We start from the raw sequence: 25,617 nt of genomic DNA, 5'->3' as shown, positions 1-25,617 counted from the left end.
TTCTACAGCGTGATTTCCCATTAGTGATCTCCTACAGTGCAATTTTCTATAGTGATCTTCTACTGAGCGATTTTCCATCATTGATCTGCGTGATTTTGTACAGCGATCTTCTGCAGCACGATCTTGTGTAGTGATCTTCAATGGCGTGATTTTCTATAGTGATCTTCTACTGCGCGACTTTTGATAGTGATTTTCTACAGTGTGATTTCCCATTAGTGATCTCCTACAGTGCAATTTTCCATAGTGATCTTCTACTGAGCGATTTTCCATCATTGATCTGCGTGATTTTGTACAGCGATCTTCTGCAGCACGATTTTGTGTAGTGTTCTTCTACAGCATGATTTTAGTTTAGATTAGATTACTTACAGTGTGGAAACAGGCCCTTCGGCCCAACAAGTCCACACCACCCCACCGAAGCGCAACCCACCCATACCCCTACATCTACCCCTTACCTAACACTACGGCCAATTCACCTGACCTGCACATCTTTGGACTGTAGGAGGAAACCGGAGCACCCGGAGGAAACCCACGCAGACACGGGGAGAATGTACAAACTCCGCACAGTCAGTCGCCTGAGGCGGGAATTGAACCCGGGTCTCTGGCGCTGTGAGGCAGCAATGCTATTTTCTGTAATGATTTTCTACGGCGCGATTTTCTATAGTGTTCTTCTGCAGCGTGATTTTCTACAGTGATCTTCAACAGCATGATTTTTTGTAGTGATCTTCTACAACACGATTTTCTATAGCGATTATCCACAGCGTGATTTTCCATTGGGGGTTTTCTACAGTGCGATTTTCTATAGCGATTTTCGACACTGTGAATTTCTGTTAGTGATCTTCTATAGCGTGATTTTCTATAGTGATCTTCTACAGCGACATTTTATATAGTGATCTTCTACAGCGTGATTTTCTATAGCGAAATTTGACAGCGTGATTTTCTATGCGTGATCTTCTCCAGTGTGATTTTCCATAGTGATCTTCTGCAACAGGATTTTATATGGTGATCTTATAGTGCGATTTACTGTAGTGATCTTCTACAGCGTGATTTTCTATCGTGATATTTAACAGCACGAATTTCTGTGAGTGAGCTTCTACAGTACGATTTTCTTTAGCAATCTTTGACACCACGATTTTCGGTTAGTGATCTTCTACAGTGCAAATTTCTAGAGTGATCTTCTACAGCGCGAATATCTATAGTGATTTTCTGCAGTGTGATTTTCTATAGTGATTTCTACAGCGTGATTTTCTATAGTGATATTCAACAGCACGAATTTCTATGTGATCTTCTACAGTGCAATTTTCAATAGCGTTCCTCTGCAGCACGATTTTCTATTGTGATCTTCAACAGCGTGATTTTCTATAGTGATCTTCTACTGCGAACTTTCGACAGTGATCTTCTACAGCACGATTTCGCATTAACGATCTCCTACAGCGCGCTTTTCTATAGTGATCTTCTACAGAGCAATTTTCTATAGTGATCTTCTACAGTGTGATTTTCTATAGCAATCTTTGACAGCATGAATTTCTGTTAGTGATATTCCACAGTGAGATTTTTCTATAGTGATCTTCCACAGTGCGATTTTCCATCAGTGATCTTCTACTGCATGATTTTCTATAGCGATCTTCTGAAGCATGATTTTCTATAATGACCTTCTACAGCATGATTTTCGATAGTGATCTTCTACAACACGATTTTCTTTAGCGATCTCTTACAGTGCGATTTTCTATTGCGATCTGTGACAGCGTGAATTTCCGTTAGTGATCTTCTACAGCGCAATTTTCTATCGTGATCTTTGACACACGATTTTCAGTTAGCGATCTTCTACAGTATGATTTTCTGTAGCAATTTTCGACAGCGTGAATTTCTGTTAGTGATATTCTGCAGCTTGATTTTCTGTAGTGATCTTCTACAGAGTAATCTTCTATAGCGATCTTCGACAGCACTAATTTCTGTAGTGATCTTCTACAGCGTGACTTTTCGATAGTGATCTTCTACAGCATGGTTTCTATAGTGCTCTGCTCTAGCGCAAGTTTCTATAGTGATCTTCTACAGGGCGATTTTCTATAGTGATTTTCTACAGCACAACTTTCTATAGTGATCTTCTGCAGTACAGTTTTCTGTAGTGATCGTCTACACTACGATTTTTGGTTAGTGATCTTCTACAGTGTGATTTTCTTTCGTGATCTTCTACAGAGTGATTTTCTATGGCAATCTTCGACAGCACAAATTTCTGTTGGTGATATTCCACAGCGTGATTTTTTGTAGTGATCTTCTACAGTGCGATTTTCGATAGTGATCTGCTACAGCGTGATTTTCTATAGTCATCTGCAGCGTGACTCTCTGTAGTGATCTTCTACAGCGCAATTTTCTATAACAACCTTCTACAGTGCGACTTTCTATAGTGATCTGCTGCAGCGCAATTTTCTACAGTGATCTTCTGCAGTGTGATTTTCTATAGCGATCTTGTACAGCACTATTTTCCATAGCGATTATCCACAGCGTGATTTTCCATTAGTGGTTTTCTACAGTGCGATTTTCTATAACAATTTTCAACACTGCGAATTTCTGTTAGTGATCTTCTATAGCATGATTTTCTATAGCGATCTTCTGCAGCGTGACTTTGTATAGTGATCTTCTACAGCGTGATTTTCTATAGCGATATTGGACAGCGCGATTTTCTGTGCATGATCTTCTCCAGTGTGATTTTCCATAGGGATCTTCTGCAACATGATTTTCTATGGTGTACTTACAGTGCGATTTTCTGTGCATGATCTTCTACAGCATGATTTTCTATAGTGATCTTCTGCAGCGTGATTTTCTATAGTGATTTTCTACAGTGATCTTCCGCAGTGCAATTTTCTGTAGTGATCTTTCACACCACGAGTTTTGGTTAGTGATCTTCTACAGTGTGATTTACCGTCAGTGATCTTCTACAGCATAATTTTCTATAGTGATTTTCTACAGCCCAACCTTCTATAGTGATCTTCCGCAGTGCGGTTTTCTTTAGTGATCTTCAACACCAAGATTTTCGGTTAGTCCTCTTCTACAGCGCGATTTTCAATAGCGATCTTCTACAGCGCCACTTTCTATAGTGATCTTCTACAGCACGATTTTCGATAGTGATTTTCTACAGCACGATTTCCCATTAGTGATCTTCTACAGCGCAATTTCCCATTAGTGATCTTCTACAGCGCAATTTTCTATAGTGATCTTCCACTGTGCGAATTTCCATCAGTGATCTGTGTGATTATGTACGGCGATCTTCTACAGCCTGATTTTCGATATTGATCTTCAACCGCGTGATTTTCTAGAGCGGTCTTCTGCAGCGTGATTTTCTATAGTGATCTTCTCCAGTGTGATTTTCCATAGTGATCTTCTATAGTGTGATTTTCTTTAGCGATCTATGACACTGCAAATTTCTGTTAGTGACCTTCTACAACATGATTTTCTATAGCAATCTTCTGCAGCGTGATTTTCTATAATGATCTTTTATAGTGCAGTTTTCGATAGTGATCTTCTACAGCGCGATTTTTGATAGTGATCTTTTACAGTGTGATTTTCCATAGTGATCTTTTGCAGCATGATTTTCTATAGCGATTTTCTTCAGCGTGATTTTCTATAATAATCTTCCGTGAGTGATCTTTTACAGCTGATTTTCCTTTGTGATCTTCTACAGCGCGATTTTCTATAGCGACCTTCTATCACACGATATTCTGTAGCGATGTTCTACAGCATGATTTTCCTTGGTGATCTTCTGTAGAGCGATCTTCTATAGTGATCTTCCAAAGTGTGATTTTCTGTAGTGATCTTCTACAGCACAATTCTACAGTATGATTTTCTATAGTAATTTTCGACACCGCAAATTTCTGTTAGTGACCTTCTACAACATGATTTTCTATAGCAATCTTCTGCAGCGTGATTTTCTATAATGATCTTTTATAGTGCAGTTTTCGAAAGTGATCTTCTACAGTGCCATTTTCCATCAACGATCTTCTACAGCGTGATTTCTTATAGCAATATTTGACAGCGCGATTTTCTGTGTGTGATCTTCTACAGTGTGATTTTCAATAGTGATATATTACAGTGCGATTTTCTAAAGTGATCGTCTACAGCATGATTTTCTATAGTGATCTTCTACTGTGCGATTTTCTGTAGTGATTATTTACAGTGTGATCTTCTTCAGAATGATTTTCTATCCTAATTTTCTACAATGTAATTTTCTGTAGTGATATTCTGCAGTGTAACTTTCTATAGTGATCTTCGACAATGTGATTTTCTATAGGGATCTTCTACAGTGAGATTTTCTAGAGTGATCTTCAACCGTGTGAATTTCCATTAGTGATCTTCTACAGTGCGATTTTCATTTTGTGATCTTCAACAGCGTGATTTTTTGTAGCGATCTTCAATAGTGTGAATTTCCATTAGTGATCTTCTACAGTGTGATCTTTCATTAGTGAACTTCTCCAGCGCAACGTTCGATAGTGATCTTTGACAGCACAATTTTCCGTTAGTGATTTTTTTCAGTGTGATTTTCTCTAGCGATGTTCAACAGCACAATTTTCTGTGGGTGATTTTCTACAGTGCGATTTTCCATAGAGATCTTCCATAGCATGATTTTCTATAGTGATTCTCTACAGCGTGATTTTCTATAGTGATCTTCTATAGCGCGATTTTGTAAAGTGACTTTCTGCAGTGCGATTTTCGATAGCAATCTTCTACAGCACGATTTTCTATCATGATCTTCTATAGTTGAATTTTCCATGGCGATCACCTACAGTGCAATTTTCTATAACAGTCTTCCACATCGTGATTCATTGCAGTGATCTTTTACAGTGCAATTTTCTCTAGTGATCTTCTACAGCCTGATTTTATGTCGTGATCTTCCAAGGTGCGATTTTCCATAGTGATCTACAGCAGAACTTTCTATAGCAGTTGTCTACAGCACGATTTTCTATCGTGATCTTCTACAACGTGATTTTCTATCGCGATCTTCTCCAGCTGAATGTTCTGTAGTGATCATCTTCAGCACGATATTCTATAGTGATCTTCTACAGTATGATTTCCCATCGTGATCATTTTGAGTGTGATTTTCTTGTGATTGTCTACAATACAATGTTTTGTAGTGATGTTCGACAATGCAATTCTCTACAGCAATCTTCCACAGTGTAATGTTCTCCAGTGATCTTATACAGTGCAATTTTCTACAGTGATCTGCTAAAGCACAATTATCTATAGTGATGTTCTGCAGTGCAATTTCCCATTAGTGACCTTCTACAATGCGATTTTCTATAGTGATCTTCTATAGTGTGATTTTCTACAGTGATCTACTGCAACGCAATATTCTACAGCGATGTTCCACAGCGTGTTTTTCGAGAGTGACCTTGTACAGTGCAATTTTCTGTGGTGATCTTCTACAGTGCCATTTCTATAGCAGTCTTCTACAGTGTGATTTTCTATAGTGATCTCCTGCAGCGTGATTTTCTATAGCGATCTGCAGTGCGATTTTCTGTTATTGATCTTCCGCAGCACGATTTTCTATGGTAATCTTCTACTGTGCAATTGTCTATAGTGATCTTCTACAGCTGAATTTTCTACAGCGATCTTCTACAGTGCGATTTTCTATAGTGATTTTCTGCAGTGAGATTTTCTATAGTGATCTGCCGCGCAATTGTCTATAGAAATCTTCTACAACATGATTTTCTTAAGTGATCTTCTGCAACAAAATTTTCTATAGTGACCTTCTACAGCATGATTTTCTATAGCGATATTCTACAATGTGATTTTCTCTCATGATCTTCTACAGTATGATTTTCTATGGTTATCTTCTTCAGCACAATTTTCTATAGTAATTTTCTGCAGCTGAATTTTCTAAAGCGATCATCTTCAGCGTGTTTTTCTATAGCGATTTTCTATACTGCCATTTTGTATTGCAATCTTCTACAGTGTGATTTTCCATAGCGATTATCTCCACAATTTTCTACACTGATCTTCTACGACGTGATTTTCCATGGTGATCTTCTTCAGGATGATTTACTATAGTGATTTTCCAGAGCACGATTTTCTATCGCGATCTGCTACAGCTCGATTGTCTAATGATCTTCTACAGTACAATTTTCTATAGTGATGTTTGACAATGCGATTTTCTATAGCAATCTTCTACAGTGTAATTTTCCACAGTGATCTTATACAGTGCAATTTTCGTTAGTGTAATCTGTAATCTGCTAAAGCATGATTATCTATGGTGATTTTCTACAGTGCGATTTTCCATAGTGATCTTCTGTAGCTGAATTTTCTGTAGCGATCGTCTACAGTGCGATTTTCTGTAGCGATCTTTAACAGTGCAATTTTCTATAGTGAACTACTGCACAGTTTTCTGTAGTGATTTTCTACAGCGCGATTTTCCACAGCGATCGTCTGCAGCGAGATTTTCTATACTGATCTTCCGCAGCGCAATTGTCTATAGCAATCTTCCACAACATGATTTTCTCTAATGATCTTTTACAGCGCAATTTTTTAACAATCTTCTACAGTGCGACTTTCTATAGTGGTCTTCTACTGCGCAATTTTCTGTAGTGATCTTCGACAGCGTGATTTTTCATAGCGATCGTCTGCAGCGTGGTTTTCTATCGTGATATTCTATAGTGATCTTCTACAGCGTGATTTTCTACAGTGATCTACTGCAGCGTGATTTTGTATAGCGATCTTCTACAGCACGATTTTCCATAGTGATGCTCTATAGCGTGATTTTCTATCGTGATCTTATACAGCATGATTTTCTATAGTGATCTTACACAGCGTGATTTTCTATAGTGATCTTTTACAGTGTGATTTTGTATAGAGATCTTCTCCAGTGCGATTTTCAATAGTGATCGTCTGCAATGCAATTTTCTTACACAGCGTGATTTTCTATAGCGATCGTCTACAGTGTGATTTTCTATAGTGATCTTTTACAGCGTGATTTTGTATAGAGATCTCCTACAGTGTGATTTTCTATAGTGATCTTTTACAGCGTGATTTTGTATAGAGATCTTCTACAGTGTGATTTTCTATAGTGATCTTTTACAGCGTGATTTTGTATAGACATCTTCTGCAGTGCGATTTTCTATAGTGATCTTTTACAGCGTGATTTTGTATAGAGATCTTCTACAGTGATTTTCTATAGCGATTGTCTACAACGCAATTTTCTATAGTGATTCTCGACAGTGTGAGTTTCTACAGTGATCTTCTTCAGCTGAAGTTTCTGTAATGATCGTCTACAGCATGATTTTCCATAGCAATCGTCTACAGTGTGATTTTATATAGTGATCTTCCACAGCGTGATTTTCTACAGCGATCTTCTTCAGCTGAATTTTCTGTAATGATCATCTACAGTGTGATTTTCTATCGTGATCTGCTACAGTGTGATTTTCTATGGTGATCTCCTGCAGCATGATGTTCTATTGTGATCTACAACGCGATTTTCCGTTATTGATCTTCCACAGCACGATTTTCTATAGTGATCTTCTACAGCGCGATTGTCTATTGTGATCTTCTACAACGAGACTTTCTACAGTGATCTTCTGCAACGCAACTGTCTATAGAAATCTTCCACAGTATAATTTTCTTAAGTGATTTTCTGCAACAAAAGTTTCTATAGTGACCTTCTACAGCATGATTTTCTATAACAATATTCCACAATGTGACTTTCTACAGTGATCTTCTCCAGCAAGATTTTCTGTAGTGATCTTTTGCAGCTCAATTGTCTATAGCAATCTTCCACAGTGCGATTTTCTATAGTAATCTTCTGCAGCTGAATTTTCTAAAGCGATCTTCTTCAGTGTGTTTTTCTATAGTGATCTTCTACACTGCCATTTTGTATTGCGATCTTCTACAGTGTGATTTTCCATAGCGATTATCTCCACAATTTTCTACACTGATCTTCTACAATGTGGTTTTCCATAGCGATCTTCTACAGCGTGATTTTCTATAATGATCTTTTACAGCTGAATGTTCTGTAGCATCATGTACAGGGCGATATTCTATAGTGATCTTCTACAGCATGATTTTCCATCGTGATCATTTTGAATGTGATTTTCTATAGCGTTCTTCTGCAGCGCGATTGTCTAAGGATCTTCTACAGTACAATTTTCTGTAGCGATATTTGACAATGCAATTCTCTATAGCAATCTTCTACAGTGCAATTTTCCACAGTGATCTTCTACAGCGTGATTTTCTATAGTGATCTTCTACAGCGTGATTTTCTATAGCGATCGTCTTCAGCGTGATTTTCTATAGTGATCCTTTACAGCACGATTTTGTATAGAGATCTTCTATAGTGTGATTTTCTATAGCGATCGTCTATAGTGATCTACTGTGCAATTTTCTGCAGTGATCTTTGGCAGCGCGACTTTCCCTAGCGATCGTCTGCAGCAAGACTTTCTATAGAGATCTTCTACAGTGCGATTATAGTGATCTTGTACAGTGCAATTTTCTATAGCGATCGTCTACAGCATGATTTTCTATAGCGATCTTTTACAGCACGATTTTGTATAGAGATCTTCTACAGTGCGATTTTCTATAGTGATCTACTGCGCAATTTTCTGTAGTGATTTTCAACAGCACGACTTTCCATAATGATTGTCTGTAGCGAGATTTTCGATAGTGATCTTCAACAGCGCAATTGTCTATAGCAATCTTCCACAACATGATTTTCTCTAATGATCTTTTACAGCGCAATTTTCTATAGCGATCATCTGCAGTGCGATTTTCTGTTGTGATCTTTTATAGTGCAATTTTCTATAGCAATAGTCTGCAACAGAATTTTCTGTAGTGACCTTTTACACTGCGATTTTCTACAGCGATCTTCTTCAGCTGAATTTTCTGTAATGATCGTCTACAGTGCAATTTTCCATAGCGATCGTCTACAGTGTGATTTTCTATCGTGATCTATAGTGCGTTTTTCCATATTGATCTTCCGCAGTACGATTTTCTGTCGTGATCTTCTAAGCACAATTTTCTATAGTGATCCTGTACGGCGCAATTTTCTATCCTAATCTTCTACAGCGCGATTGCCAATTGTGATCTTCTGCAGCGAGACTTTCTATAGTGATCTTCTGCAAAGCAATTGTCTATGGAAATCTTCCACAGCATGGTTTTCTATAGTGATCTTCTGCAACAAAATTTTCTACAGTGACCTTCTACAGCATTATTTTCTATAGCGATCTTCTACAGCGCAATTTATTTTAGCAATGTTCTCCAGCAAGATTTTCTATAGCGATATACTACAATGTGATTTTCTTTAGTAATCTTCTGCAGTGATACTTTCTACAGTGATTTTCTGCTACGTGATTTTCTGTAGTGATCTTGCACAGTGCAATTTTCTGTAGTGATCTTCTACAGCTGAATTTTCTATCACGATCTTCTGCAACGCAATTGTCTATAGAAATCTTCCACAGCATGATTTTCTTAAGTGATCTTCTGCAACAAAATTTTCTATAGCGATCTTCTACAGCATAATTTTCTTTAGTGATGTTCTCCAGCAAGATTTTCTATAGCAATATTCTACAATGTGATTTTCTACAGTGATCTTCTCCAACAAGATTTTCTACAGTGATCTTCTGCAGCGAGATTTTCTGTAGTGATCTTCTGCAACGCAATTGTCTAAAGCAATCTCCCACAGTGTGATTTTCTATAGTAATCTTCTGCAGTTGAATTTTCTAAAGCATTCTTCTTCAGTGTGTTTTTCTATAGCGATCTTATATACTGCCATTTTGTATTGCGATCTTCTACAGTGTGATTTTCCATAGCGATTGTCTCCACAATTTTCTATATTGATCTTCTACAACGTGATTTTCTCTTGCGATCTTCTACAGCTGAATGTTCTGTAGCGATCATCTACAGTGTGATATTCAAGAGCGATCATCTACAGCGTGATATTCTAGAGTGATCTTCTATAGCATGATTTTCCATCGTGATCATTTTGAGCGCGATTTTCTATAGCGATTGGCACAGGTGGGCGGCACGGTGGCACAGTGGTTAGCACTGCTGCCTCACAGCGCCTGAGACCCGGATTCAATTCCCGCCTCAGGCGACTGACTGTGTGGAGTTTGCACGTTCTCCCCGTGTCTGCGTGGGTTTCCTCCGGGTGCTCCGGTTTCCTCCCACAGTCCAAAGATGTGCAGGGTCAGGTGAATTGGCCATGCTAAATTGCCCGTAGTGTTAGGTAAGGGGTAAATGTAGGGGTATGGGTTTCGCTTCGGCGGGTCGGTGTGGACTTGTTGGGCCGAAGGGCCTGTTTCCACACTGTAATGTAATCTAAAAAATCTAATGAAGCTCGACAATGCAATTCTCTATAGCAATCTTCTACAGTGCAATTCTCTACAGTGATCTTATACAGTGCAATTTTCCACACTGATCTTATACACTGTAATTTTCTACAGTGGTCTGCTAAAGCGCGATTATCTATAGTGACGTTCTGCAGTGCGATTTCCTGTTAGTGATCTTCTACAACATGATTTCCTATAGTAATCTTTTACAGCATGATTTTGTATAGCGATCTTCTACAGTGCGATTATAGCAATATTCTATAGTGCGATTTTCTATAGTGATCTACTGCGCAATTTTCTGTAGTGATATTCAACAGCGTGATTTTCCATAGTGATTTTCTACAGCGTGACTTTCCTTGCGATCGTCTGCAGCGAGATTTTCTATAGTGATCTTCTGCAGCGCAATTGTCTATAGCAATCTTCCACAACATGATTTTCTCTAATGATCTTTTACGGCGCAATTTTCTAACGATCTTCTACAGCACAATTTTCTATACTGATCTTTTAAAGCACGATTTTCTATAGAGCTATTCTATAGCATGATTATAGTGATCTTGTACAGTGCGATTTTCTATTGTGATCTCTTACTGCGCAATTTTCTGTAGTGATCTTCTACAGCGTGATTTTCTACAATGATCTTCAGCTGAATTTTCTGTAATGATTGTCTACAGCGTGATTTTTTAATAGTGATTTTCTACAGCATGGTTTTCTACAGTATCTACTGCAGTGCAAGTCTGTATAGCGATCTTCTAACAGCACGATTTTCCATAGCGATGCTCTGTAGTGTGATTTTCTACAGTGATCACCTGTAGCAATCTTCTACGTGCGATTTTTTTATAATGATCTTCTACAGCTGATTTTTCAAAGCAATCTTCCACAGCATGATTTTCTTTCATGATCTTCTGCAGCTGAATTTTCTATAACGATCTTCTACAGCGCGATTTTGTATAGTGATCTTCTACAGCGTGATTTTCCATAGCGATGCTCTACAGCGTGATTTTCTATCATTATTTTCTACAGCATGATTTTCGATAGTGATCTTGTACAGTGCAAGTTTCTGTGGTGAACTTCTACAGTGCCATTTTCTATAACAGTCTTCTACAATGTGATTTTCTATAGTGATCTATTGTGCGATTTTCCGTTATTGATCTTCTGCAGCATGACTTTCTGCAGTGATCTTCTATGGCACAATTTTCTATAGTAATCTTCCACAGCGCGATTGTCTTTTGCGATCTTCTACAGCGAGACTTTCTATAATGATTTTCTGCAACACAACTGTCTATGGAAATCTTCCACAGCATGATTTTCTTAAGTGATCTTCTGTAACAAAATTTTTTATAATGACCTTCTACAGCATAATTTTCTATAGCGATCTTCTTTAGCAATGTTCTCCAGCAAGATTTTCTATAGCGATATTCTACAATGTGATTTTCTTTAGCGATCTTCTGCAGTGACATTTTTTTAGATTACTTACAGTGTGGAAACAGGCCCTTCAGCCCAACAGGTCCACTCCGACCCTCCGAAGTGCAACCCACCCCCCCCTACATTTACCCCTTCATCTAACACTATGGCAATTTAGCATGGCCAACTCACCTAACCTGTACATATTTGGATTGTGGGAGGAAACCCACGCAGACACGAGGAGAATGTGCAAACCCCACACAAACAGGTGCCTGAGGCGGGAATTGAACCCGGTCTCTGGTGCTGTGAGGCAGCAGTGCTAACCACTATGCCACCGGTTAAGTAGTTGCTGCAGTTCATTTTTTTCATATTAATAGACAATTTGATACATCCCCAAGCAACTTCTACACCTCAAGTCTACTTTTCTTTAAATTCCCTACAGTGTGGAAACAGGCCCTTCGACCCAACACGTCCACACCAACCCTCCGAAGAGTAACCCACCCAGACCCATTTTCCTCTGACTAATGCACCTAACACTATGGGCAATTTACCATGGCCAATTCACCTGACCTGCACATCTTTGGACTGTGGGAGGAAACCGGAGCAAACCCATGCAGACACAGGAGAATGTGCAAATTCCATGCAGACAGTCGCCCAAGGCTGGAATCGAACTTGGGTCCCTGGTGCTGTGAGGCAGCAGTGCTAACCACTGAGCCACCGTGCCATTCTACAGTGATTTTCTACAGCATGATTTTCTATAGTGATCTTCCACAATGCGATTTTCTATAGTCATCTTCTACAGCTGAATTTTCTATAGTTATCTTCTACAGGTGAATGTTCTGTAGTGATCATCTACAGCGCAATATTCTATAGTGATCTTCTGCAACATGATATTCCGTTGTGATCATTTAGAACGTGATTTTCTGTAACGATCTTCTACAGCGCAATTGTCTAATGATCTTCTACAGTACAATTTTCTATAGTGATATTCGACAATGCGATTCTCTATAGCAATCTTCTACAGTGCGATTTTCTACAGTGATCTTATACAGTGCGATTTTCTACAGTGATCTGCTAAAGCGCAATTATCTATAGTGACGTTCTGCAGTGCGATTTCCCGTTAGTGATCTTCTACAACTTGATTTTCTATTGTGATCTTCTACAGTGCGATTTTCCATAGTGATCTTCTGTAGGGCGATTTTCTATTGTGATCTTGTACAGCTGAATTTTCTATCGCGATCATCTACAGCACGATTTTCAATAGCGATCTTTGACAGCGCAATTTTCGATAGTGATCTTCTGTAGCACAATTGTCTATAGCAATCTTTTACGGTACAATTGTCTATAGTGATTTTCTACAGCGTGATTTTCTATAGTGATCTTTTACAGCACGATTTTGTATAGAGATCTTCTATAGTGCGATTCTAGCGACCTTCTACAGTGCGATTTTCTATAGTGATCTACTGCGCAATTTTCTGTAGTGACCTTCGACAGCGTGTCTTTCCATAGCAATCACCTGCAGCGAGATTTTCTGTAGTGGTCTTCCGCAGCGCAATTGTTTATAGCAATCTTCCATAACATGATTTTCTTAAATGATCTTTTACAGTGCAATTTTCTAACAATCTTCTACAGCGCAATTTTCTATGCTGATCTTTTACAGTATGAATTTCTATAGCGATCTTCTACAGCGTGATTTTCTACCGTGAGCTTCTACTGCACAATTTTCTGTAGTAATGTTCGACAGCGTGATTTTCCATAGTGAATATCTGCAGCACGGTTTGCAATAGTGATCTTCTACAACGTGATTTTCTACAATGATCTTCAGCTGAATTTTCTGTAATGATTGTCTACAGCGTGACTTTCTATAGTGATCTTCTACAGCGCGACTTTCTATCGCGATATTCTACGGTGTGAGTTTCAATAGTGATTTTCTACAGTGATCTACTGCAGCGCGATGTTCTGTAGTGATCTTCTGCAACATGATTTTCCATCGTGATCATTTTGAGCGCGATTTTCTATAGTGATCTTCTACAGGGCGATTGTCTAAGGATCTTCGACAGTACAATTTTCTATAGTGATGCTCGACAATGCAATTCTCTATAGCAATCTTCTACAGTGCAATTTTCTACAGTGATCTTATACAGTGCAATTCTCTACAGTGATCTTCTACAATGTAATACTGCACAATTTTCTATTGTGATTTTCTGCGGAGTGATTTTCCATAGCAATCTTCTGCAGCGTGATTTTCTATTGTGATCTTTTACAGTACGATTTTGTATAGCGATCTTCTACAGTGTGATGAGAGCAATTTTCTACAGTGCGATTTTCTGCAGTGATCTACTGCGCAATTTTCTGCAGTGACCTTCGACAGCGCGAATTTCCATAGCGATCGTCTGCAGCGAGATTTTCTATCGTGATCTTCTGCAGCGCAATCATCTGTAGCAATCTTCCACAACATGATTTTCTCTAATGATCTTTTACAGTGCAATTTTCTAACGATCTTCTACAGCACAATTTTCTATACTGATCTTTTATAGCATGAATTTCTGTAGGGATCTTCTACAGCGTGATTTTCTATCGTGATCGTCTACTGCACAATTTTTTATAGTAATCTTCGACAGCGTGATTTTCCATAGTGATCGTCTACAATGCAGTTTTCTATAGTGATCTTTTACAGCACGAGTTTGTATAGCGATCTTCTACAGTGCGATTATAGCAATCTTGTACAGTGCGATTTTCTAAAGTGATCTACTGCGCACCTTTCTGTAGTGATCTTTGACAGCATGATTTTCCATAGTGATTGTCTACAGCGCGGTTTTCTATCGTGATCTTCAACAATGCTATTTCCTATTGCAACCTTCTACAGCGTGATTTTCTATAGTGATCTACTGCTGCACAATTTTGTATAGTGATCCTCTACAGCGTGATTTTCTATAGTGATGTTTGACGATGTGATTCTCTATAGCAATCTTATACAGTGCAATTTTCCATAGTGATCTTATACAGTGCAATTTTCTATCGTGATCTGCTAAAGCACGATTATCTATAGTGACGTGATTTTCTATAATGATCTTTTACAGCTCATTTTTCTATAACAATCTTCTACAGCGCAATTTTCTATAGTGATAATTTACAGCATGATTTTCTATAGAGATCTTCTACAGCACAATTATAGCGATCTTCTACAGCGCGATTTCCTGTTATTGATCTTCCACACATTCTCTATAGGGATCTTCTACAGAGCTACTTTCTTTTGCGATCTTCTACAGCGTGATTTTCCGTTAGTGACCTTCTGTGTTGCAATTTTCTATAATGATCTTCTAAGGCATGATGCTCGATAGTGATCTTCTACAGTACGATTTTATATGGTGATCTTCTACAGTGCGATTTTATATGGTGATCTTCTACAGTGCGATTTTATATGGTGATCTTCTACAGTACGATTTTATATGGTGATCTTCTACAGTGCGATTTTATATGGTGATCTTCTACAGCTCGAATTCCTATTCGTGATCTTATATAGTGAGATTTTCTGCAGCGATCTTCTCCAGCGTGATGTCCATTTGTGATCTTCGACACTGTGATTTTCTATATTGATTTTCTCTAGTCATCTTCTACAGCATGATTTTCTATCGTGACCTTTTTATAGCTGGTTCACCATTGCAATTTTCTACAGCACGATTTTGTATTGTGACCTTCTAAAGCATGTTTTTCTATAATGCTCTTCCATAGCACGATTCTCTGCAATGATCTTTTACAGTGTGATTTTCTATAGTGATCTTCGTCTGCGTGTTTTTCTATAATGATCTTCTGCAGCCTGATTTTCTATAGTGATCTTCTACAGAGTGATATTCAATAGCGACCTTCAACAGTGTGATTTTCTATAGCAATTTTCTACAACATGGTTTCTTTCGGTAGTGATCTTCAACAACATGATCTTCTACAGCATGATTTTCTATAGTGATCTTCTACAGCGTGAATTTCGACAGTGATGTTCAACAGCGTGAACTTCTATCGTGTTTTCTACAGTGATCTTCCGCAACGTGATTTTCTCTAGTGATCTTCGACAGCGTGATTTTCTCTAGTGATCTTATTTAGTGCAATTTTCTATTGCGATATTCTACAGTGTGATTAGATTATTAGATTAGATTAGATTAGATTAGATTAGATTAGATTACAGTGTGGAAACAGGCCCTTCGGCCCAACAAGTCCACACCGACCCGCCGAAGCGCAACCCACCCATACCCCTACATCTACCCCTTACCTAACACTACGGGCAATTTAGCATGGCCAATTCACCTGACCTGCACATCTTTGGACTGTGGGAGAAAACCGGAGCACCCGGAGAAAACCCACGCAGACACGGGGAGAACGTGCAAACTCCACACAGTCAGTCGCCTGAGGCGGGAATTGAACCCGGGTCTCTGGCGCTGTGAGGCAGCAGTGCTAACCACTGTGCCACCGTGCCGCCCATGGTGTGATTTTCTATAATGATCTTCCACAGCGTGATTCTCTGCAATTATCTTTTACAGTGTGATTTTTCTATCGCGATCTTCTGCGGTGTCATTTTACATATTCATCTTCTACAGTGCGATTTTGTATAATGATCCACAATGCAATTTTCTATAGTGATCTTCTACAGCACGATTTTCTGAAGTGATTGACTACAGCACTATTTTCTAAAGTGATCTTTTACAGCATGGTTTTCTATAGTGATCTTCGGCAGCGCAGATTTTTCTATAGTGATCTTCTACAGAGCAATTGTCTGTACTAATCATTTACAGCACGATGTTCCCATCGTGAACTTCTACAGCACAATTTTCTATAGTGATCTTCTACAACGTGATTTACTACAGTGATCCTCTATGGCATGATTTCCTATAGTGATCTTTTATAGCGTGAATTTCTATAGCAATCTTCTACAGTGTGATTTTTCTATCGTGATCTTGTACCGCGCGATTTTCTATAACGATCTTCAACAGAGTGATTGTCTGTACTGACCACTTACAGCGCGATTTTCCACAGTGATCTTCTACAGCATGATTTTCTCTAACGATCTTCTACAGCGCGATTCTCTACAATGATCTTTTACAGCTGAAAAATGTGTTGCTGGAAAAGCGCAGCAGGTCAGGCAGCATCCAAGGAGCAGGAGCATCGACGTTTCGGGCATAAGCCCTTCTTCAGGAAGGGCATTCCTGAAGAATGGCTCATGCCCGAAACGTCGATTCTCCTGTTCCCTGGATGCTGCCTGACCTGCTGCGCTTTTCCAGCAACACATTTTTCAGCTCTGATCTCCAGCATCTGCAGTCCTCACTTTCTCCTAATGATCTTTTACAGTGTGATTTTCTATTGCAATCTTTTGCGGTGTCGTTTTATATATTCATCTTCTACAGCGCGATTTTCTATAACGATTTACAGCGCAATTTTCTATAGTATTGTTCTACAGCGCGATTTCCCATTATTAATCTTCCACAGCACGATTTTATATAATAATCCACTAAAGCGTGATTTTGTATCGTGATCTTCTATTGATCTTTGACAGCGTGATTTTCTCTAGTGATCTTCTACAGCGCGATTTCCCATTATTGGTCTTCGACAGCATGATTTTCTATAATGATCTTCCACAGCATGATTTTCTGTAGTGATCTTCTACAGTGTGATATTTGATAGTGATCTTCTACAGTGGCATGTTCTATAGTGATTTACTACAGTGTGACTTTCTATCATGATCTTCTACAGCGCGGTTTTCAATAGTGATCTTCTCCAGCGTGATTTTATGTAGTGATCTCCTACAGCATAATTTTGTATAGTGATCTTTGACAGTGTGATTTTCTATGGTGATCGTCTACAGTGCGATTTTCTATAGCAATCTTCTGCAGCGTGATTTCCCGTGAGTGATCTTCTGCAGTGTGATTTTCTATACTGATCTTCTACAGCACGATTTTTAATAGCGATCTTCTACAGTGCGATTTTCTATAGTGATCTTCTATACTGTGATTTTCTATAGTGATCTTCTATACTGTGATTTTGGATAGCGATCTTCAATTGCATAATTTTCTATAGCGATCTTCTACAGCATGGTTTTGTGTAGTGCGTAGAGAGATGCAGAGAGAGGGAGAGACGCAGAGAGTGGGAGAGATGCAGAGAGGGAGCTGAGGTAGAGCTTGGTTGACTGGATGGGTTATTTGTGAGGCAGATTGATGCCAAAGCTGTGGGTACAATCCCTGCACTATCTCAGGGTACCCTGAGGGACTCTCCTCTCCCTTCAGCTGGTGACCCTCTGGTTAAACCACCACCTCTGTGTAATGACTATGAAGGCTTTAACACTTAACGCTGCAAAGTTCATTTTAGGTGCTAGGACAGATTCCAAGAGGAGTTTGGAAAGCATACAGCATGTAGGGTCCAATGGATGGTTGGAGCACAACAGCAGGAGGTAATAGTAAACGTATGAAACATTGGTTTAGCCTTAGTTGGAGGTTCACACACTTTCAGGAAGAGATGAAGGTTTGGAAGGAATCCAGATCAGCTTCTCAGGAATCGGTCCACAGGTGAGGAGCAGGCCAAATATGGATAGATTGGAAAAGCTGGGATTGTTTGTGTCAGAGGAGAGAAGGCAGAGAGGCGAGGAGAGAGCGAGGAGCTCAAAAGGTGGTGGGTCTCGATAGAGTGGATAAGGGTGAAACTGGCCCCACGTCGGGGACAAGCGAGCAAGGATTTAAACTAATTGCCAAAAGGGGCGACGAAGGCATGAGGGGAGATTCTTTCAGACTGGAAGTGATGTAAGGTATGGAATGCACTGCCCGGGAATGTGGTAGAGGCAGGTTCAATCGAGGTATTGCTATCTGAAGAGGAAGGATATATCGGATTACGGGGAGGCAGCAGAGGAATGGCACTAGAGTCCTACAGCATGGAAACAGACCCTTTGGCCCACCTTGTCCATGCTGACCTGATTTCCGAAGCTGAACTAGTTCCATTGGCTTGCATTTGGCCCATATCTCTGTAAACCTTTCCTATCCATATACCTGTCCGAATGTCTTTTATACGTTGTAATTGTATCCACCTCAATCACTTCCTCGGACAGCTGGTTCCATACACGCACCACCCTCTGCATGAAAACGTTGCCCTTCAGGTCCCTATGAAATCTTTCCTCATTCATTGTAAACCTATGGCCTCTAGTTTTGGACTCCCTACCTTGGGAAAAAGACCTTGGCTATTCACCGTACCCATGCCCCTCATGATTTTATAAACCTCTTATAACGTCACCCCTCAGCCTCTGATGCTCCAGAGAAAACAGCCCCAGCTTATTCAGGGTCTTCCTATAGCTCAAACCCTCCAGTCCCGGCAATTTCCTTGTAAATCGTCTCTGTACCCTTTCCAGTTTAATAACATCCTTCCAGGGAGACCGGAATTGAATGCAGTATTCCAAAAGCGGCTTTTGGATGTCTTCAACAGCCGAAACATGACCTCCCAACTCCTGTACTCAATGATCTGAACAATGTAAGCAAGCATGTGAAACTCCTTCTTCACTACCTTGTCTATCTGTGAAGCCACTTGCAAGGAACTATCTACCTGCACCCCCAGGTCTCTTTGTTTGGCAACAATACCCCAGGACCCTGTAAGTCCTGCCCGAAGGCCCATTGCTGGATTGGAGAGCTACCAAGAAAAGATGGGCTGAATGGCTTCCTTGCAACAATTCTGAGATTCCTCTCCCCTCCCCCACACTATATCCCTGAGGCAGCCATTTTGAAACGAACCTTTGTTTTTAAATTAAATCATGTTTTCATATTTCCACAAAGAATGATTTTATTTTCTCCTCAGGAGGGGGTAATTTTTCTTAGCCTTAGAATCCAACTTTTTCTCCCCCATTCTCTTTCAACAGAAATGCCTTCGATTTAACCCTGATGCTTCGATTTGGGTTGCCAAGCAACAGGTGCTGTGTACATTAAACGAGAGCTTGAAAGACGTACTAAATTATGGCTTGTTTCAACCTGCAACGAATGGACGCGATGCTAAGTTCCTGAATGAGGAGAAGCTGCTCCGAGAATATCCACAATCCTTCGAGAAGGGAGTGCCTTATCTGGAGGTGAGAGTGGCCAAGCAGGGCCCAGATAGTAGCGTTGGCGGTGGGGGGAGGGGGGTTAAGCTAGCATGGAGGTACAGGTTTATTGCTAAACTTGCGACTTCTGCTTGCAAGCATCTTAATGCCAAGAGGTACAGAGAAAGTAGACTTAGTCTTGCAGTGCTATAACACAGAGCTGAAGGAGTGCCGCACTGTGGCCGGGGGTGCTGTCTCTGGAGGGTAGCAAGCCCACAATGAAACGCCTGCTCTTTCAGGTCAGTGTCAAAGGCGATGTTTTGTGGAGGAGCTCTCCCTGGCCAATGCTTACCCTTCAACAACATCCAAGGTAGATCTGGTCATCGCCACGTTGATATTCATGGGAGCTGACTTGCAGGTTTCTCGTGTTCCAACAGTGGGCCACATTTCTGAAAATATTCCATTTTTCAGGAAGCTCACTGAGGAGTCCTGTGATTGTGAGAGGGTGCAGTATGAATGCAAACCTCTCTCTGTTACAACATCTTTCTCTGTTTCAGACTGTCTCAACGCAGTCTACAGCCAATGGAGTACTTTCAAAGCACTCCATTGTTCTTTAAGAAGTGCAGCTGCCAGTATGCACAGAGAGAGAGAGAGAGAGAACTCCCACAAACCCCAAGGTGATAATGACCGGGTAGTCCTCCTCAGTGACATTGGTTGAGGGATGACTATAGATAAAGATACCAGTTGTTAGATCCTGGTTTTCTTCAAGAATTCTGACTGTGGATTTCTTTCATATAGACCACCTAAGAGTGTGGACGGGGCCTCAGATTAGTCTGTTCTCTAAGAGACAGCAACTCCTTCTGGATCTGGGAACGGTAATGTAGGATCTCAAGACTCTGCAGTGGAAAAACAAACTCTCAACTTTCTACAAAAGTGCAAACCTTGCAGATTAAAAGCTGAAAAATGAGCTTCTTCCTTCAAGTCTGTGGAGTTGCAAAGCCCACTCAAGTGTTCCCTAATTATTCAATCATCTCTCTCTCTCCACATTTATTCACACTGGCTCCCTGTCAACTAATGGTCGAATCAGTGCTTCAGTTTGGAAAAGCTTGTGGTGTTGTATTTCTCTCTCTTGTCTGTGGTGTTCCCAATAGATCCTAATTTTGGTTCAGGGAAAATAACATCCACTGAAAGGTCAATTTATCATTTTATCTTTATGGAAGAAAACAAAAGCTTGCTTCACATAAGAATTGTCTAGCTAATTAAGCTTCCCCAGAGCAATATCTACAGCAATATCTGTAGTATCCTGCTCCCACTGAATAAATTGGTACATTGGTTTATTTGTTAATATCAAGTATTCTGCAATTATTGCCATGACTGTAAGTGTCAGTCAAGGGATCTTATGGTGCAGTGGTAGTGTCCTCATCTCTGAGCCAGGAGACCTGAATTCAAAAACTGAAAGCACTGCGGATGCTGAAAATCAGAAACAAAAACTGAAATTGCTGGAGAAACTCAGCAGGTCCGGCAGCATCTGTGGAGAGAGAGAAAGCAGAGTTAACATTTTGGGTCCGGTGACCCGTCTTAAGAACGATCGTCTTCTGAAGGCCCGAAACATTGATTCTGCTTTCTCTCTCTCCACAGATGCTGCCAGACCTGCTGAGTTTCTCCAGCAATTTCTGGTTTTGAACCTGAGTTCAAGTCTGGAGCACTGAGAGCTGTTCTGAATTGAATTGAATTGAATTGAATTTATTGTCACGTGTACCGAGGCACAGTGAAAAGCTTTGTCTTGTGAGCAATACAGACGGATCACAGAGTTAAATAGCAGAGATAGTAAATAATAGGTAATCAGCGGCGAAAACAAAAACACAGGGACAGACGAATGCTAAGAGTTTGTGAGTCCTTTCAGTATTCTGACAATGGTAGGGTAGAAACTGTTCTGAAACCGGCTGGTGCGTGTGTTCAGGCTTCTGTACCTTCTCCCCGATGGTAGGGGTTGTAGAAAAACATTGCCAGGGGGGGATGGACCTTTGAGAATGCTGGTGGCCTTTCCTTGACAGCGGGCCTGGTAGATGGATTCTGTAGATGGGAGGTTGGCCTTTGTGATTGTCCGGACCGAGTTCACCACTTTCTGGAACTATCTCTCTATAACTCGCTATCTGTGGGAGCTTGCTGTGTGCTAGTTGGGTGCTCCATCTCTGATCTTGAATGGTACAATTGTCATACCAGGTAGTGATACATCCAGACAGAATGCTCTCGATGGCGCACCTATAAAAGTTGGCAAGGGTATTCGCTGTCATGTCAAAGTTTCTCAGCTGCCTGAGGAAGAAAAGACATTGTTGGGCCTTTGTAACCAATGCGTCAACATGAAGAGTTCTGGTTCCCTTATTTAAGAAGAGAGATTATTTCGTTGGAGGCGGTTCAGAGAAAGTTCACGAGGCTGATCCCTGACGTGGAGGGATTGTCTTCCCTGCAAATCCACTCTCTGGAGGTTAAAAGAATGAGAGGTGATCTGATGGAAACGTATCAGATTCTTCAGGGGTTTGGCAGGGTCAATGCTGAGATGATGTTTCCCCTCTTGGGAGACTCTAGGACCACAGGGCACAGTCTCAGAATAAAGAGGCTCCTATTTAAGACTGAGATGAGGAGGAATTTCATCTCTCAGAGGGTTGTCGGTCTTTGGAACTCCTTGCCTCAGGGAGCTGTGAGGGCAGAGTCCCTGTGTATATTTAAGGCTGAGGGAGACAGATTCTCGATCAGTTGGGGAAGCATGAGTTACAGGGAAAGGGTAGGAAGGTGGATGTGAGGAATGTTGGATCAGCCATGATCCTATTGAATGGTGGACCAGGCTGAAGGGACTGAATGGCCTCCTCCTGTTCCTATTGCTTCTGGTCGTGTGGTATTAAATCCCACCTACTCCTGAGGTGTGTCATAACACTTTTGAACGGATTGGTTAGAAAACTGTCTACGGTCATGAGCGTCCTGGGGTTAGGGGAATCGAAGGCCACTCATGAGAAAGCAGGAGCTGGAAGGGTGCACAGAGTGTTATAAAGAAGGGGTGGATCTGACAGTGCCGGGGGCGTGTTATGGCGGAGTTGGTCTCCTGGAGGAAAAGCCTCGATATGAAGGCGTTGAGTCTGAAAGGAGGCTCCGTGATGGCACCTAAAAAGGAGGGATCTGATGTCAACCGAGAGGAGAGCTTGCTCTGAGGGTATGGGGTCTGAAAGACCTAGTGTTTTGAGTCAGCTGAAGAAAACTCATTCTTAGCCTGGAGCCAACAGAAACCCACAAGGGAATGAGTGCGCTTCTGATGAACAACCACCAAGGACTTTCGATGTGGCCATCTTGGGCCTTCAGCAGGATTCAGGTACTTTTTAAAATTCCCTTGCGTCCACTTTTGGATTGCTGTCATTGAAGTTTTCAGCATCCAGAGTTTAAGCCCTACCTTGAGGAGGAAGCATGTCGGATATCCTGGAAAAGTAAGGCAATTCCTAGAGGCCATGAAACAGTAGATATGTCTTCTCACCCTGTCCGCTTGCTCTTAGCCTGAGGGGCGATGGGAAAGGCAAGTGTTTGAAAGCGACAGCGTGTTACTTTATGAGAATCTGAAACGATCAACCCTTAGATGCTCTGATGCTTCTTATTGTCTAAGGGTGGAGATGTCTGGACGGTTTAATGCTGAGGGGTGCCTGGAGCACTGCACTCAATCAGGGAGATGGCTTTGGGTTAATATAATCTAACATCAAGTTCTCCCTCACAACAATGTCTATCAGAGCGATGTAACACATACCTGGTTGCTTTAACAGAATAATCTGCAGCTTGGTTATTACAAGAACTCGCAAGGTCGCCAGGTGGTTTTCCCCAATCACACCAGATTGAGCAGGTCCCTGTAGATCCCAGTGGATCCGAACCATTCGTACAGCATGGTGAGCAGCGTGGGGGAGTTCATCTTAGCCTGTATTTCAAGGTCCGAAGTCACACGACACCAGGTTAAAGCTTGACAGGTTTATTTGGAATCACAAGCTTTCAGAGTGACTTTGTCATCTCACCTGACAAAGGAGCAGCGCTCTGAAAGCCTGTGATTATAAATAAACCTCTCGGGCTATAAACCTGGCGTCGTGTGACTTCGGACTTTGTCCAGCCCAGACCAACACTGGCACCACCACACCATGTGTTTCAGTGCCAAATGGTGAGTGAGCTAATGTGGGAATCACCCAGTTAGAGGGGTGAGTGGTGATATGTAATCTGAGATATAAGTTAATCACAGGAGACGTCAGGAGCAGTGAATCCAAGATGCTGACACCGTCTTTTCCTTCTCTTCCACAGTTTCGTTACAAAACGAGGGTTTATAAACAGACAAACCTGGATGAAAAGCAGCTGGGGAAACTGCACACCAAGGTCTGCTTAATTTGCTACAATGGCACTGAGCTGGGAACTGGAGGGGTCATTCCAGAGATAATCACTCAGGCACATAATGCTTCTCAACATGGACCCATTTCGATCTGTTGCATCTTTCACGTCTGCGAGCTCTGCGGTGGTGCAGCAGGTTTTGATCTGAGTGGAATGTTTTATTTGCAATGCTTTCAGCGGTCTGCTCCTTGCTTTAGCCCTGGCTTTCACTTATTGCTGCTGTTTGATTATTATCCCCTGAGTCCATACCCAAGACAAACCAAGCAAATGCAGCGAGCAAACAGGCTCACAAAGCTCAGCAATGAGTGGCACAGTGGCTCAGTGGTTAGCACTGCTGCCTCACAGCGCCAGGAGCCTGGGTTCAATTCCCGCCTCGGGCAATTGTCTGTGTGGAGTGTGCATGTTCTCCCTGTGTCTGTGTGGATTTCCTCAGAATGGTCTGGTTTCCTCCCACAGTCCAAAGATGTGCAGGTCAGGTGAATTGCCCATGCTAAATTGCCTGTAGTGTTAGGTACATTAGTCAGAGGGGAATGGGTCTAGGTGGGTTGCTCTTTGGAGGGTCAGTGTGGACTTGTTGGGCCAAAGGGCCTGTCTCCACACTGTAGGGAATCTATTCTAATCAAAACTCAGCAGGTCAGGCAGCATCTGTGCAGAGAGAAGCAGAGTTAATGTTTTGGGACCTGTCACCCTTCGTGACATCCTGTGAAAGCACAAAGGCTGATGCTCCAGTGCAGCGTTGAGGGAGAGCAACAGGGTTGGATATGCTGTGCTCTGGGCAAGACCTCAATCCAAGGCCTTGTTTACCCTTGCAGCTGGACATGAAGAATCTCTTGCCCTTTTGTTTTCCCAACACAAGAGCAGGGGAGTTATCCTGACTGATGATTTGATCCCTCAATCAAAAGTCCAGAATAGATGATTCAGTCATTGTCAGATGGTTACCTGTGGGAGCTTATTGTGCATAAAGTGGCTGCCACATGTCCCCAAATTATAGACATGGCTCTACTTTAAAGATAGTTCATTGACTGTGATGCATTTGGAGTTGTCCTAGGTGCTATACAGATGGGTTTCTTTCACAATTCTTGAGCCAACTCCATTGGAGCCATGTGTATCCCTTGTTCCCTCTTCCTAATGACCCTTTCAGTCCTAGTAATGCTTTGGTGAACTTGCTGTGATTTTGAAGGTCATTATAATCCTTCCAAGCTACATACCAAATGTCACAGCAAGGTTAAAGTAAAATCTTCCTATCAATACAGAGAACAAGGATTAGAGGTCAAAGGGCTACGAATACTCAGGTTTCTGGGTACATTGCCCAGAAGAGGCCATTTCTTGGCTGACCACAGATAGTGACAACAGATAGTGACCACAGATAGTGACAACAGATAGTGACCACAGATAATGACCACAGGTAGTGACCACAGATAGTGGCAACAGATAGTGACAACAGATAGTGACCACAGATAATGACCACAGATA

General features: G+C 41.1%; 1 protein-coding gene across 1 annotated transcript in view; it reads left to right on the top strand.

Annotated features, from left to right (window-relative positions):
* LOC122542013 (SH3 and multiple ankyrin repeat domains protein 1-like) overlaps positions 1-25,617 on the top strand; it is a 113,649-nt gene that overhangs the window by 59,865 nt on the left and 28,167 nt on the right. Inside the window, exons 5-6 of the mRNA XM_043679305.1 lie at positions 19,585-19,788; positions 24,061-24,132. Coding sequence (XP_043535240.1) covers positions 19,585-19,788; positions 24,061-24,132 — 276 coding nt within the window. The remainder of the gene's footprint in view (positions 1-19,584; positions 19,789-24,060; positions 24,133-25,617) is intronic.

Source organism: Chiloscyllium plagiosum, chromosome 39 (assembly GCF_004010195.1).
Source record: "Chiloscyllium plagiosum isolate BGI_BamShark_2017 chromosome 39, ASM401019v2, whole genome shotgun sequence".
NCBI lineage: Eukaryota > Metazoa > Chordata > Chondrichthyes > Orectolobiformes > Hemiscylliidae > Chiloscyllium > Chiloscyllium plagiosum.
The sequence above is the reverse complement of the archived record's forward strand: the minus strand, read 5'-3'. Positions and strand labels throughout refer to the sequence as shown.